Genomic DNA, 16,558 nt, shown 5'->3' on the forward strand with positions numbered 1-16,558 from the left:
TAGACTGTCAAGCAAAGATTAACACAAGGTCTCTGCAGAGAAGACTGAAATGCAAAGGGTTGAAATGCAGCCAAATAAACCATACATAGTGACCATTTGTGTAGAGAACAAAGGGCTTCACTTTCAGATTTAGAGTTAAACCTGTTTCCTCTTCACAAGGTTTTTAATATGGCCATTATACAAGGGATAGTTTATCTTTCTGAGTCTAGATGGACAGTGAGGCTTTCGTTTGAAACTCCAATTCCCCTGGCTCCGTCCTATACTGTGATTGCTTACCTCAGAGGCTCCTTGGTGCCACTAGCGTTTGGCCCCTTTAAAAGTGCATGCTGAACAAGACCAGTCAAGCTGGCAATCTGGTGCTCCATTGCCTTCATTCGCTCTCTGCAGAAACATCAGAAAATTCTCCTTTCAACACTGAGGCCTATTGTATATTACAGCTGCCACTAGAGCAAATATTAGCTCAGAATGAAACTGAGAGAGCTGTAACAGAAAATTCAATTGTTCTTAATTATCTGACTGTGAATCTTTTCTGTCAATTCATGGGATTGTACAATGGAGATTTTTTTTGGCAAATTATTTTCAATTACATCCTCAGTAAATGTTGACTCGGGTCAAACAAGTAGTTTCTGGATTACACAGTTCAATAGGACTTGACTCAGTCTTTTCACAAAAGAGTCACAAATGAAATAAACAAGATGGATGACTCGGGCCAAGAAAGAAGGCTAAGATTGATGCAAAAGGTGTTCAAGTCATATTGTCTTTTTCTTTTTTCTTTTTAGTAAAACAAGTGTGTCACAAATGGTGCCCACTCAGAAGAGAACAAAAGGACTATTGGAAAAGTACACTGCCTCAAACACCAGGGAGGTGAATGGGGTGTCTTCCACTGAGATTGTTTGGTAAACCTAGAGGCTGGAAAAGAGAAGAACTTTTGTTTTCAGATGTCATCATTTATCTTGAGGAAGGATGTGGGGCCAGCTGAGGACACAGGAGGACTGTGGTTTTAGCCGTGCTATAGACAATAGACGGACACGTGGTGAAGGCAAACTCAACAATGCCTAACCTCAGCGTCATAGAGCATATTTCACATGAATAAATTCTATGACAGGACCGTTTGGGCCTGTTTATTTTGAAAGTTAAGTACAGTACTTTCCCATTCAAATTCCTACAATCTTTTTCCCAAATTCCCAGGGCGTTTCTAATGGGAGTTTTGGGCTGCCCAGGTGGTCCAGTCTGATCCATTTGACCGATTGGACCATTTCAAATACTTATTCAACTTGGTCAATATTTTCTTTGGTTTTCCTAGGTACGCATATAGCCTCTGTAACCTCCCTTTTAATGAAAGAGAGTTTGCTTGGCTAGGTGGCTAAGTGGCAAGCATCCCCCTTGCTCTCCATCTGTGTTTATGTGCTCTCAGTCAGAACAGACAAACCTAACCCAGGTACCAAAATGTCTGCAGGATTATCCAAACTGAATAGACTGTACAGAGGGAATGTTGTTAGAACAATAATCATGGAGAACCAGAAAAATATACAGTGGTTTAATGGCGATGCTATCCTGTTTCAGTGGTGGCAACAACAGTATGTCTGGGTCTGTAATAATCAACACTGTGAGCTCCATAGTTGGAACATTTGAAAACAGTCTGTGAAAACAATGGTCACATAAGCAGAACTGGTTGTCTACATAAACCAAAATGATGCATAATCATGTGCATTAGTCTTGTTCTTAATGTGCAGGTATTGATGCTCAAGACAGTGAGAGGGCAGGTTGTATTCTTGCCTTCAGTCATGGATGATGAAACAGAGTCAGAGCCAGTGATTGAAAACCAGCAACTCATGGTTACAGTGAAATTGGGATGCAGAGTTAGTCCATGCTTCCATGCAATGTCTTCATCCTAAATTTTAACAATCCTACCTGGCCACTGTTTGCAACATCCGATCCACTTGTGCTTACCGTGTCTGATGGTCGCTGGCAGTTGGGATTGGCCCCTGGAGGTGACCTTGGAGGTCTGCAACTACGGGTGATCCCATGTTGCCCCGGGGCTTTGTCCCTGTCACTTCATCCTTCCTGAAGGACTGGCGGACAGGTGAGCTCCTCTCCATGGGAATGCTGTGAGGTGGCACGCCATGGATGTCAATCATCCGTACCTCAGTCATCCGATGAGGGGATGGAGGAGGAGTCTTGGAGCCCAAAGTAGGCAGCTGGCTGTTTCTGGACTTCTGCCTGTACAGTGAAGGATGATCCATAGTGTCTGTGGGGCTGGGCCCGCCATAAGAGCTTGTGGAACGGATGGAGGCACGGTGAAATCCCCCAATGCTATGTTCTGGACCATCAAGCCCAGGGCTGGGGTGTGGACCATGCGCAGTAGCCATGCTCATTCGTCCCTCTTGGAGCAAATATGGGTCTGCATACAGCCCCTCATTTCCCCTGGCTAGACTGTGGCTTTTACCACCCATGTCCTCATCTGGCTTGACATCACGTCTCTCCAGGATGGCACTGGGACAGGGTGAGATGGAGCGGGCTGGAGGGTTAGACACTCGGTCCCTTGGGATAGTAGCGCTGCCAGGTGCGGAACCCTGCCGTGGGCCAAATGGGATTCTGGAGGGGGATGGGGGCATGGAGTGGGGAGCTGGGGGTAGAGCTCCCTGCATAGGGTGATGTAGTGGGGGCTGTCTAAGAGGGTGTGGACCATCACGACTGGTATGCAGCATCTCGCTGTGCATCTGGAAAAGTACAAAAGCATGTAGACATGTTATACACTAACTAACATGAAAACAGTAAAAGTTATTTCTTCAAATAACGCATAAAAAGTCAAAACAATCCCTGAATTTAAAGACTGTTCCTTAAACCAGACTGCATAATTCTGCCCACTTGAGAGCTTCAGCTGCTCTCTTTTTTCTTGGTAATATATCCTGTATTTTTGGACTGAAGTTGCCTTTGAAACAAAAACATCCATCTTACTCAGTTTACACTGTTGTTTTACAAAGAAAATAGACTGTCAGCACTTTTTCCCGAAGCAGAAAGTAGTTACTCGCAAGACTACTATCCCTGGGTACACAGTACAGCATTTCACTCACCCTGAATGTTACACCCAAAGGCTTCTTGAGAACAATATTACAATACATCAACAATACTGTTTCTTTGGATGGAAAGTTTTTACATCTTTTTTTATAAAGGCAAGTTGATTTACTTTTTCAACTTTCAACTTTGCACTTGGAGAAAAGACTATGTCTGTGTAAAAAGCATGTATACCTCCAGGGCTCAAAGGTAGTTAATAGATTAATTTGCCACAAGATTTGTCACAGCATAGTTTTTAAGCAGTTGGATAATCTGGACTGCTGTTCTTTAGCCCAAAAACCTATAAAGGACCCTTGAGATGAAAGTCTTACAGGTACACGGTGTGTACGGAAATGTGTAAGGAAATATGGTTGACGTGATGGGCCACCTGCTATGTGAAGTATGGATAGTATCTCTGTAAATATAACTGTGTTATTTCTTCATGTAACATCCTCCTATTATTTCTTCTTAAGGAAGAAAAAACACATTTTTACTTTTACAAAACAAAAGCTGAACTCATAAGCAGCACAACAAACCTTTTCTCACTTTGATACACTTGCTTCTTGCTTCACTTCATTTTACTTCCACAATGCCGCGTGGTTGCTAACGTTAGCTAACGTTATTTAACGTCACCTTGAGACACACACTGCAGCACTGTGTAACTGACATTAGAGTCCTGCCAAAAGGCAGTTTTTCCTCAACATGGTGTCAAGTGCTTGCTCATGGAGGAATGTTGGGTATGTGTATATTACACTAAAGATTATGGTCCAGATCTGCTCCATTTGGAAAGTGTCATATGTGTAACTTTTAATAAACTGAATTGAATCATAAAGGCAACAACGAAAACTGGGCCAACAACTTTACAACTTACAAGCATGACTACGATATACCTACGATATACTATTTATTCCCACCTTGAGATCCACAAAAGTAAACATTTATCTGTGCTAACAAGCACAACTGAATGCTGGGCTGCAGAAGGTAACACCATGCTGAGGAGTGTCACATGCAGGTTCGAATCTAGTCCATCTTTCTTAATGTCTAAGTCTCTATTCCTGTCAAACAAACAAGCTATTGTTCCTTCAAGGTGTGACTCATGGGTAACGCCTACACAAGGAAACACATCAAAAATGCAAAGATCTTTCAAAAACTTCAGGTACAGTTTTTGACACTGTGCTTTTTAGGTGATCCCTTTATTTTCTCCCTGGTGCCAATACAGATTAATACTGTGAAGAGAGCAATAAAGCAAGTGTGACGTGTTTGTGTAAACTGGAAAAAAAACCAACTGCTCAGTGCAACAAAGGGCTCAGGCTTGGCTGTGATAACAAAGGGAACAAAAGAGAAAGAAACTTGCTGGCGGTGAAAACACATGCAGCCCATAAATATGGTAGAAACAAGCATGACCCAACAACAAAACCTACAATAGGACATCTAAGGAGCACCACGTAACTGCAGTCTATCAAACCATAACAACTTTCACTATCCAAGGTGCCTACACACATAAAACGGAAAGTTGCCCTCTTACGCGGGAATTTCTCTGTTGTGCTAAATAACATCTCTGACTGCTTTGCCAGTTCCAGTACAGCCTTAAAAGAACAATTTTGGCCAAAAGAGCATCACTCGTCAATCCTAAACAGATGTTACACCTTTGAAAGACTAGCCATTCTTAAAATATCCTTAAAATATCCTGACTTTATAAAGACAGTCTGTATGTGTCTGTACAACATGCTTATAAATTACTGCTTTGAGACAAAACAGAAAAGTAGAGGCTTAGAAAACAAACACACGAGCGACCATGTCAGGCGAACGAAAGGCTGGCTTGAGGAACATTTGGTTTGAGTTTGACCGGTTTCCACTGTGCTCTTTAAGCTTCCAATAATGAGGGCAGCGTGTCTCGTAGCGCACAAAGTCGTCTTGATCTCTTGCTATGTTGGAGTTGGAGAAGGTTCTTAAACTGATTCACAACATGCAGAGCCTCAGAAGAGAAAGAGAAGCTCTGCTGCGGTGGTCATCCGGATGTGTGTAAACATTTAAATATCCGACTCAACGGCTGGGTTTACTACGCTGCTGTCAACATAACAGTGTTAAAAATAAGAAAAGAAAAAACATGGGCGCTTGCTTTTGCTTATGTTCATTTTGAGGAAAAACAAGACAAACATTCAATTTTTCGCTTTGGAACAAATACTAATTTAGGCGGTTTACTCAGAGAACAGAGGTTAGCCAATGAGAGAAACCTCTGTTTACAAAATACTTCCTTCAGCTATGTGTACATAACATCAGTTCTGACAGCCACTATTGACTAGTCTATGAAAGCAAAGCTTTGTGCACAACCCCTTATGCAAGAAAGCAGAAGGGCTATTCCAAATTTTCTGCCTTTTCATCTGATGAAACATGACACGAGATGCTTCAAATGCAAGACGATATCTTGCCTGCTGCATATTCTGCTTATTGTCTTACTTATTAGTTACTACGCACACCTGTCCAACTTAAATCAATTGTATACTGGTAGACAGGGTGAGCAGCTCTATCTGGCCAGAAAGCTTTGATCAATAGCTTGATCTGAGGTCTGGCATTCCTCTGAGACAAGTAGGCACTCGATGGTCCAAACAGATGTGAAAGACCCCCCACCGCCATCCCCACCCAAAGAAGTATTTGAACAGGTGTACAGCTCATTAGGTTGCAGTATTTACCCTTTTGCTTTGAGTGGCAGACTTTCCATTCCACTACTAAAAGAAGTTGCCACAAAATAAAAGCAGAAGAAATAAAAGAAAAAAACTGGAAAGACGGTTTGTCTCTCTGGAGCATTCCTTTCAAAAGCAAACAAAGCAAACAGAAAAATCTTCCGTCTGAGCTTCACAGCTGCCAAGAATAAAGACAGACTGCTTACAACATGGGTATAGAACGCTTGTGTTTGTGAGTGTGTCTGAGCAGGAAATGTCATATAACTAATTTCTTTTTATCTTGTCCTACGCCATTTACCACCCTGGCCTCTAAACCTCACAATCAAATCTTGGTATCTGTGTCAATTGCTGCTCAGTTAAACATTAGAACTATTCATGACAACAGTCTTCTTCAGCCTTTCTCTGGATTGTGCAATGTTTGCACAACAGCCCTTGAAAAGTTGCCTTTCTTCTCTGCTTAATGTGTTACAGTTCATGCGGTACCAGTTATATTTTTAAATTCTGCTGAGTCACTAAGTGCCATAGTCTCTAAATAGGCAACTTTGTTAAAAAGAAGGAAAATGTTTTCAACCCGTCCTGCAATTTGCACTATTATATTTTTTAATTTTCACCTTGTTATCAGACATTTATCACTTTCCCTTGGTGGACCTCATCACAGAGAGTGAGCCGAACCAGCAGAGAATAAAAAGTTTCTGCAGCACCCCAAAGTCAACATGCCGTCTGAACCGAGACCTCTTAAACCATTCATGTCTACCTCGTCCTTTCTTTTAACTTTATCAATTTCACTTTACGCTTATGTGAAACATACAGCAAATGGCAATGGGATTATAGCTAAGGTTAATGTAATTTTTACAGTATCACAATGGTGCTGGAAATCTATGGCAGGCAGAGAGGAGCAGCAGGTTAGATAAAGCGTCAGACGGATTAGAGAGGTGGATTTGAGGAGGAACATTTGAGGAAGCCACTCTTTGGGGCTTTCACCTCGTTACATCAACAGGAAACAAACATGATGGAATCAGAACAACAGGAAGATTAGGAATGAAATTGGGGAATCAATGAACAAGGAAAACAGTCCTGAGATTTGAGACCAGTTGTCTCTTAAGCGGGCTGCACCAGAGCATACAGGCGAGTCGAAACCATAGGCCCCTGGGGGAACAATACGAGACCCCCCTTTAGACAGATTAAGAAGAGGCAGGGGGGACATTCCTTCCCTTAACTGCAAACAGGATGTGAGAACAACTTGAATTGGAAGCAGGGCTTAAAATTCTATTAAAGTCCTATCCACAACAGGTCTGGCCATCTTGCAGCTGTTACTGAGACAATCATTTTGACTGCTGCATTTGGATGTGTGTGTGTTAGTTGAGTACTCACCCTGGCATCACCGTTGGCAGGTCTTGGCCCATGGCTGAACGCCTGCGCTGGGTCTTTGTGGTATACCTTCAGACAGGAGTGATCTGTGATGTTCCTGTAGTGAGAAGAATTGTCCGATGGTAAATACATAGCCCAGACATCACCGTCTGACAACGGCCGATCCTGGCTCAGTCTGGATCTCTTTAGCAGCCCTGCCAACGGTACATAACCTGACAGAGGCTCTGACAGTTCTCTGCTATATGACATTTCCTCTGAATCTTCAAAGTCTATAAAAACATCTACTAATACTGCACTGAAACATCCAGTACATATGCGAAAAGTAGATCCGTTCTTTCTCGCCTGGTTGGTCTCACTCGCTCACTACAGCGTAGCACACTGGACGCTGCCTTGTGGAATCACAAGACTTTTTTTTACAGCCCTGATAAAACTATTAGTCACAAAGTACACACTGAATTGAGCGCAGGAACTCTGGAGACGAAATGGAAAAGTTGCTTATATCTTCAAGAGTTTTTTTTCCCCCTGAAAAACACTCCAACAAAGGGCTGTATACTCTTTTGGCACATAGAGTCTGTTGTATTATTGATAAGACATGCTGGTGAATACCAAACCAGGAAGGTCCAAGGAACATGAAAAACCAGTGAGCTAGCATGTGTGCTTGTAAATGATACACAGAGTTCAGTACACAATACTTTGGAAACTACACTCTGAAAAGCATAAAAGGACCTCAAAACAGAACAGAGCAACTGGCAGGAAAGTTTGTCAAAGTCTCTCGAGAGTGCTCTTCAGTTTGTTTGGGTTTATTAGAGACTTTTTGCCCCGGGGCTTCATCGCCAAATAATTTTATTTCTATTAAGTTTTGACATGAGAGGAAGAGGAAGAGGAAAGTTTTCCTGGCTTGCGACGCTTCCTGATCAGAGCGAGTTTATTCAGGAAGTGCTCAGGGAGTGGGAAAGGAAAGGGCCTTCAGAGAAAGAGTGAAACCATGGAGCAGTGTGACCTGTCCTGTTAACAAAATACTTTATGGGATCTACACCATATTCTGTATCTACTGTATGTTTATGACACACCTGACGTCGGAGAGCTCGTAGTACATATTCCTCATGTCGTCTTTGACGTAGACGGCGACGCTGGGCGACTCCAACATCTTCATGGTGAGCTGCTGTGGGAAGGCACTAACAAACAGAGCTCTGACAGTGTCGATGCTGGTGATCTCATTAGGCATGCGGATCTGTTTGGTCTCGTCCCCGTACTGCAGGTACAGTACGCCTGCAGGCAAAAAACAGGGGAGCAGGGTTTTTAGTAAACTCAATTCACAATTCATTTTCCTAGATTGTATTCTCACTGTTTTGCCAGATGCTAAACAGAAGTTCAGTCCTCCTTGCAGTGTTAATCTATTAATTCAAACACAAGACCTCATGCAGTAGTAAAAATCTTCGCAATACGAATCACTGCAGGGATTTTATTCTTACTGATTTTACCTGCTGTTTGTAAGCACAGACTTAAAAAAAAGTTCGTGACTGATTGCTAAGAATATTCTCAAGGCTGAGACAATTTCCAACACATGATCTGAATAAAAATCACCTTTTCCTGTCCTGTTTCTGACCTGTGAAAACAATTGGCACTCTGCCGACATCACAATGACTGGTCATGTCTGCTCAGTGCCCAAGAGTGCAGATATTTGGCCAGGTTCAAATTTGCAAGTTTTTTGCAGTTTTCACATACATGACATGGACAAAAATACATTATTCCTCTTCTGTTTCTGATGCAGAAGGTTAATTGTTCTTTCAAGTCACTGTTTGTGGGTTAGGAGTTGTTTTTTTTTTTAACATTTGAATTGAACTAATGAATGCTTACCCTCAATTGCTACCCAAAGGAAATCAGAGCCTTTGAACTGATAAAAACTTTGATGTGGTGCACGTTTTTTCCTGCTAGATTTTCAGGACCACATGCATTATCGTATTAAACCTGCCACTCAACTCCTGTTCAATTGACTGTTTGTGTTTGAGAACTGCATGCTCTATATTCCAGACAAATTACTCAATATTTAAAACGTGAATTGGGGCAGGAATAAAAGACAGAAGCAGGGCTGCACGCTCTGGGTGGAACAGCACAAGTTGTGCATCAAAAAGACCAAAGGCTGAACCTCTGAACCCTGGGTGTGGCTTCTGTACTGTGCTTTAGAAAAACAGATGTCTCCCCCGCAAAATTTATGGAAACGCCCACACTGCACTTGTATAAACAATGCCAGGGAGAGGGGGAAAAAAAAACCCCACATTTCTATTTCAGTTCTCTAATTTGTTGCTCCAAGTAGCATAGCAATGAGTTTTATAAGAGTTATCTGTCGCAACAAAAGTTATATAAAAAGAACAACTGAGTTAAATCGTAAGTTTGTGTTTCTCTTCTAGGTATGTTGTCATGTTTCATCAGAATAGCCCAGTCATTCCACCTAATGTAAAATTTAATGAACTGCAGAGACAAAGCACTTGTGATACACAACATTTTTATGTTACTTCTACATTTGTGCATTAATAATAGCTGGTTCTAAGGAAAGAGGGTATGTTTCTTTGTCAGTGTAACCCCATAAAAGGGCACTAAAAGCTACCAGATGTTGGTGAAATATTATACAAGATCCTACATGCTACACGAGACAGAGTGAGACAGAAAAGTGGCAAATCCAGGAAATAGAATTGCTGAGTCTATCATTGCTCTCTCTGGTCCGTCTGGGTTCCTACATACTAATAAGTTAACAAAGCGCCCATTTGCAGAATAACTTCATCTTCCCCCCGAGAGCTGTTTTGTTAACAGTGGGCTAGTTTTCATCCAGATGTTAGCATTTAATGTGAATGTGTTTGATGACAAAGCGCCATTGACTGAGCGTGCTTTATGGAGTTTTGAATTCTTTAACGTCAGATTTATTTGCTGCAACAAAGTTGAAGAGCTCAGTTTTTAACAAAGAGGCGTGTTACATTCCTGAGCACTGGGTTTCACTCAGGATTGGAAGCAAATGGCCAGTGGGTTTTACTGACCAAATGGGCACAGCACTGCAGAAGCTTTAAACTTTAAACTCCACATTTCTCCAATGAGACACAAAACTTTAAACTAAGAGTAATCACAAGAACAGCATTCTGCATTCATTCATATTATGATGAAGTTTGAAATGCAGCAAAAAAAAAAAACCCAGATTAATACTACAATAAGACCACAGAATAAATGACTTGAAATGCAATACACTTGATCTCAAACTCAAGATTAAATCTGATACTCACATTAGGGGTTTTAGGGATTTCCTTTTGTCTGCTGAATCTTATGATGCTCCGGAAAAGACCACGCAACAACTTCTACAGTGCTAAGCCCCAAGAAGAAGCCCCAGATGTCTGTTGGGACCCAGTGAAGTGTGTGTTTGTGTGTGTGCGTGTGTGTGTGTGTGTGTGCGGGAGACGGTGGGAGGGACACAGTAGTTAAGAGGTGCCCCCTTTTTCTCTCCTCCCCTTTCATTACACCACAACCCCCCACTGTCATAACGCTTTGTCCTGATGTTTTTGAAAGAGAGAGAAAGACGGAGTGTGTGTGTGTGTATGTGAGTCTGCACGCATGTGTGTGAATGCAAATGAATGTGTGGTAAAACATAAATTCTGAAAGCGTTTTTGTACATGTTTTGCATTTCTGTTTCTCAAGCAAAGCAAGAGGCACTGCTAGCACAGACAAGTGTGGAAAACGGCACCCTATAGTTTAATTCATTTTCACTTCGGTCAAAAGGCGTGCCTCTCAGACGCTGTGCTATTATCCAGCAGTACAAGCCTGGCTAAATTGTGAGCTACCTTTGAAGACTAAAAAAAATTACAGGCTCCACACTTTGTTTGGGGAGTTCTAACACTTTTTTTTCCAGCACTCTCACTCTATTGCAGCAACCTAATTCTGCACAGCTTTCCGTGTTTCCGCATATGGATGCAAATGAAGCACCATGTGTGTTGATAAGACGCCCCATTTCTAATCCTGTCAATAACACGATGGCATATTGTGGATGGATTCGCTAATCTTTCACTACAGAGGAAATGAATTCTAATTAAAACAGAACTGAGGTGGAGAGAGAAGGGAGAGAGGAGAAGATAGATGGAGTGAGAGGAAAAGACTTGGACAAGGTGACACAGTGAGATCGTGGTGTGGTTTCAGGACGTTCTAAAGTTGGGCCAAAATTATGCTGAAAGAGCTGCGAAATGCAAGTTATTGAAGAGGATTAATGTCAGTCAACTCAGTCAACTCACAAACTTTATTCAGGATTAGAGATACGGCCTTTATTCTCTATACAATTCGAATAGACATAATTTCTTTAATGCTTTGAGAGAGAATGTTAGTCGATTAATAATTTAGTAGTTAACCAATGGCCACATAGCCGAATACAGAAAAGACATTTTCTTAACACACTGAATTGTCATCAACTTTTTTTTCCTTATCTTTATCTTATTGTACATAGTATATATATTATGTTTCTTTCTGCTAGGAGTTTGTTTTGTACTTGAGAGCAAAGTCTAACCGGAGTCAAATTCCTTGTTTGTATACACAAACTTGGCCAGTAAAGCTGATTCTGATTCTTGTTCTGAAAAGCCTAATACACATCTTACCAAGCGAGCGGTCCTTCGTCTGATTGGTCGATCGCACCACGGGAAGGCTAGCACGAACCCGGCTGCCACGAGTGAATCCTGTGGGTGTGTCCGACTCAGACATGGTGTCCAGTGACTCCAGGGAGGCCAGAGAAATGTGGTCAACCTGGTCGCAGACGCCGGGCTGTGGACTGGGGCCGTGCTTTGGGCTTCTGCTCTGGAGGTTGAGGCACATGGAAACATAACATGTTAAGGGTGAGACCATGAACACATTGTACACAAAGTGACACAGCACATCCATGAGTTTTTCATCTTTAAATGACACAGTAAATGTATCTAATATGGCAATTAGTTTCGAGCATACTTTGCATTCAGTGGAGTTAGAAAATAGCTTAAACTCATTATTTGGCGAGCTAAAGTAAAGCACCTTTGATGCTGACTTTGAGCTCGACTCCAGCACAACAACAAAATAAACCAAAACACTGCAGTCATGCAAAAGTGCAGAGAGGTGTTAAGATAAGTTAGACAAGTTGTGAAATTGTTCAAAACCTCACACGATGACACACTGAAAGAGATCAAAGAGAAACCTGCAATGCGGGTAAGAAATTCCACTGAAAACCAATGGCTGAGGATGAAGACCCGTGTCATCAAAATTTGAAGATAAGTCGACTACTTTGTAATCTGAGCAGCATCTTCAAGCCACAACTACAATAAAACAATGTGTGACAAGACTAGAGCCCATTGAGGTATTGTGGAAAGCAGTAAGGGTATCTGTTCCACGGGGATGAGGTGGGACTAAAACTGAGAGGTCAGTGAACACTGGGCTCTTTATGAAATGCTCTTCCTCCCTATCAGGTATGTGGTGATATAACACTAATACAGCTAGACGACACGAGGACAGGTTCACCAGGTTATCTTGAATACACCTGCATGCACACACTCTCGTTCTCTCACATACATACACGCAAAGACTGAAAGAATGAAAGCATTTTATATTAAATGCAGTTGACATTTGTGGGAGCTTTCATGGCCCGGAACTGGTTTAACCTGGCATGCACAGACAGGGCAGGCTCAGAGAGACACGGTGGCACTAAGGTTGGGAACACACTCTAATAAGCAGATGTGAGCGAGGATGCAAACATGGCCACGCGCATACACTAACACAACGGCGTGATGCAGATAAGATAAAAAGGCTGACTAACTCTGTGGGGCAATTGGATTTTCATCAAGTACCTCTGAATGTCAAGCTCAGAGTGAAGGGAAGAGAGCATGCCCTGTAAAGACTGATGGAAGAAAAGAAGGAGAGAGGGACAAAACAAAAAGCAAAGGCTAAGAAACGCCAGTGGGAGGGTGAGATGGAGAAAGAAATGGACATCAAACAAAACAGAAGATCCATGGAAACAAATCAATCTCTCAAGAGAAGTAGAAAGGTGGCTAAAAGGAAAGTCTGGATGTGGAAGTATTTTCAGTAAAGAGTATTGAGTTCACTTAAACTTATTTGAGTTTAATGAGTACTGACACAGAAATCCCGGAAACCCCACCAGTTAATAATTTGTACAATTAGAATAACTGCCATTATCAATAATATACAATATGCCCAGAGTATGTCCTCATGTCTTGGTCGCAGTGTAATATTTGCTGAATCAGAGTGTGTGAACATTCACGTGATGTAGTTTCACAGCAAGCAAAACTGCTGAGCCATCACTCAACTCCTGTAATTCCATTAAAATACACTTAGGCTGCCACCCCCCAGAGATTAAATATACATGAATAAAGATGTGCCCTCATAATGTTAATACAAGACTATCGTCACTTTTTAAAACAAAAGGGTCATGTGGAGTTGACATGTCACCTGAAACCAGACGTGTGTCAGGGAATTCAATCTGGACACTGAATGATTTATGAGTGTATTCAATGCTGCAGGGTCCAAACAGCCCTCCCACACTGCTCCTCTGTCTTCTCATATGCTACTGTGTCACACATGGGAATGTTGATCACACTGGCTCCCATCACCTGTAGGTAGTAATTACGTAGGAGCAGTCCTGTGGCAGAACAACATTTTCTAAAACACCAAAGCCGAGTAGGAGGAACCCGTGTTCAAACTTTAACTTGTATAAAAGTTGACTTGACTGTCATGTTGTATGGGTTTATTGCATTCAACAACACAGTGAAGTGAAGTCAGTGACTATTTTAGCCATCACATAAGGGTTAGCCAAATAAACATTTGAAAAACATTGTCATTTTGTACAACTAGAGACTAGATACACAATAGCCTAATAAACTGAGCCAGTGCATCAATTACAGTATATCTAAAGCTTGCTAACGTTAGCCACCATAAGCTAACCTACAGAAGTCCCACGAAGAGTGTAGAATTGAGAAAAAGGGATTTTATTGCTCATGAAGCACAAATGTTTAATTTAAAAGCATTTTTTTCCTCTATCAAAACTTACACAAAATTGCTTTAAGTATGCTAATTAAAACAGTTCTTTTCAACTTTTCCCAAAGCTCAGGAAAATATTACAATAGACACTATGTGACAGCACAGGGAGAATTGCACAGGAGCAAAAGCGAAAGCGGTCACATATAAAAGTGGAGAAAATTGCAAATGAGACCTTCTGTATCCCTGTGGAAAGGGGAGTAATTAAGCTAAACCACTCCACACCAGTCCACATCTGACAAATGAGGTGTCCCCTCAAAAGGTCAACAGTTTAGCCCAGATGAACTCCTCTGTCTCCGTCCCTGCCTTTTTCTCGTGCACGCAGAAATCATCATTCTGACAGCGGTTGCGCACAGCCACTTCCTGTCATGGTTAAAACCACTTCCCGCTTTTGGGTCCCAATGTGAAAACCGCAGGCCAACCACTGATTAGCACGGTAAAAAATCTGCTTCAACCCGCTCACACCTACAGTACATTCCACACCAGTGACTTTCCCCCGCTTCAGTCAAAACCACGCGGCCTGTGATTCTGCCTTTTCAGCAGCGACTCCCTCTGTATGCCACATTTGCTCTGACAGCTATGATGAATGTGAAACTGTGAAACATTAGCTTATACACAGGAATATGACAAGTTTGAAAGTCATGAAAAGAGCAGCTTCAGAAGGAACGTGTCTTGAAAACAGATTTGAAAGTGTCAAAGGAATCACAAAATGTCTGCACTGCAAAGATGGTGGGTTGCGAGGCGCTCGTGGCCGATGTCAGTGGTTTGTTATTTTAAGACCCGTGTCAAATACTCATGATGATTTGAATATGTCAGAGCAAGTCTAGAAATAACAATGGCATTTGCCTCATCGAACTGCTCGTGTTGGCCGTCAGGCATTAGCTCACAAAGGTACGACATTAAAGTCTCTGTCTTGAACATTGCTTGCAGCAGCTTTTTGTTTTAAAATTGATGTGAAATGTAATGTCATGTGAACAAGCAACGATTAGGCGAGCAACTTGCACAGGAATAAAGATAGTAAGGGGCTCAAATGTGTGTTGTATGCGTGCTGTGTGTGAGTTTGAAAGAGTGAGAAAGAGGGATACAAAGAGAGACGGAGTGCGTGCATGAGTGAGTCAGGCCATTGTTCCAGAAAATCTGACCCGAACCCAGGACATCCTGAAAACGTTTATGCAACAGTGGTCTGACAAACAGCATGATGTCATTACAAAGAAAGCTCAGGTCCGTGTTTGTGTCAGTCTGAATTAAAAACAACATAAATGTAATATTGAAATTTTACAGGTGAGTGCTATTGTGGGCAGTACAATGCCAACATGTCACTTCTCACTGTATCTGCACCTTGTGAGCTTTGCATGTACAATACAGGTGCCTTTCATTGCTACCCATCGCCTGTCTTGAATATTTTAAAGCTTTTTCAAACTGAAGTGACAAAGTTGCATGATTTAACCAAGTGGAACAGATTATCTTAAGTCATGCGGCCCCTGTCTTAGCTCCTGACAGACAGAATGACATGCGGAGCCGAGATGCAGCGATTAAAATTGAAATAACACCGGGCGCCTGCAGTGTCACTCATGAAGTTTTAAGTACAGACATAGTGTTGAAAACTGCCAGAGCGTCATGCATTGCACCTGCTGCCAGCCTACACAAAGCCCACTGATTGGTACCTACTTTCTTATATAGACTAATCATCATAGATGGGGTTTCTCATAACATAGCCTGGATTTCACTTTTAAAATAAGAGGGCATTTACCTGACATCTCAGGCAATCACGTCGTCGAAGTTTCACAAGTCAGGCACAGAAGAAAAAGACAACTTTTATGTAGCTGAATATCTCTCAACAACTACAGCCACTATCGGGATCCCACAGCAAGAGAGTGCATTCATGCATCCTCTCTCACTCAGGCAAACAGAGTAAACACAGACATAGGCAACTAGAGAAACAGGTTCCATTTGCTCATTCTATATTGTCTTTCAAGATATGAAAGAATGCAAACATGAGAGTGGAGGTGGAAGTTTGTGTGGCTTTAAACAGAACCTCCAGTGCTATGAACACAGCCTTCCACTTAAGATGCTAATTTGGCCCTTGCTCTGGGGAGCGGAAATAGAACTAAATGTAATTACCTGGTCTGGTCGGTATAACAAACATATAAACAGAGGATGGGGGCTCAGCAGACTTTTAACCCCTTCCTTAACTTGTCTCATTCTGTTGTGACACTTTTATTCACTGACAGCATTGCGTCTGTCTGGCTGACGTGGTGTCAAATTGGTGTAAGATGCTTTTAGTATTTGTGCCCTTGTGCAAAACACTGAATCAGTACTGTCCTCCCTTTTAGTCTAAAAGGTTTTTCCACAAAAATAACCCACAGGGCTTGATTAAAAACACCTGTGCGAGTGTAAAACTGAGTGCCACAGCAGTT

At 41.9% G+C, this 16,558-nt stretch overlaps 1 protein-coding gene across 13 annotated transcripts in view; it reads right to left on the reverse strand.

Moving 5' to 3' along the window:
- Positions 1-16,558, reverse strand: part of si:ch211-285f17.1 (sickle tail protein homolog) — a 102,925-nt gene that overhangs the window by 14,423 nt on the left and 71,944 nt on the right. For 9 of the 13 annotated variants that reach the window (XM_046372094.1, XM_046372088.1, XM_046372092.1 and 6 more), the window contains exons 3-8: positions 12,907-12,987; positions 11,726-11,921; positions 8,174-8,372; positions 7,107-7,200; positions 1,951-2,720; positions 277-381 (exon numbers count right to left, since the gene is read on the reverse strand). In XM_046372094.1, the coding sequence (XP_046228050.1) occupies positions 277-381; positions 1,951-2,720; positions 7,107-7,200; positions 8,174-8,372; positions 11,726-11,921; positions 12,907-12,987 (1,445 nt within the window). The remainder of the gene's footprint in view (positions 1-276; positions 382-1,950; positions 2,721-7,106; positions 7,201-8,173; positions 8,373-11,725; positions 11,922-12,906; positions 12,988-16,558) is intronic. The other 4 variants (XM_046372089.1, XM_046372098.1, XM_046372097.1 and 1 more) reach the window with 2 other exon arrangements.

Source organism: Scatophagus argus, chromosome 18 (assembly GCF_020382885.2).
Source record: "Scatophagus argus isolate fScaArg1 chromosome 18, fScaArg1.pri, whole genome shotgun sequence".
NCBI lineage: Eukaryota > Metazoa > Chordata > Actinopteri > Scatophagidae > Scatophagus > Scatophagus argus.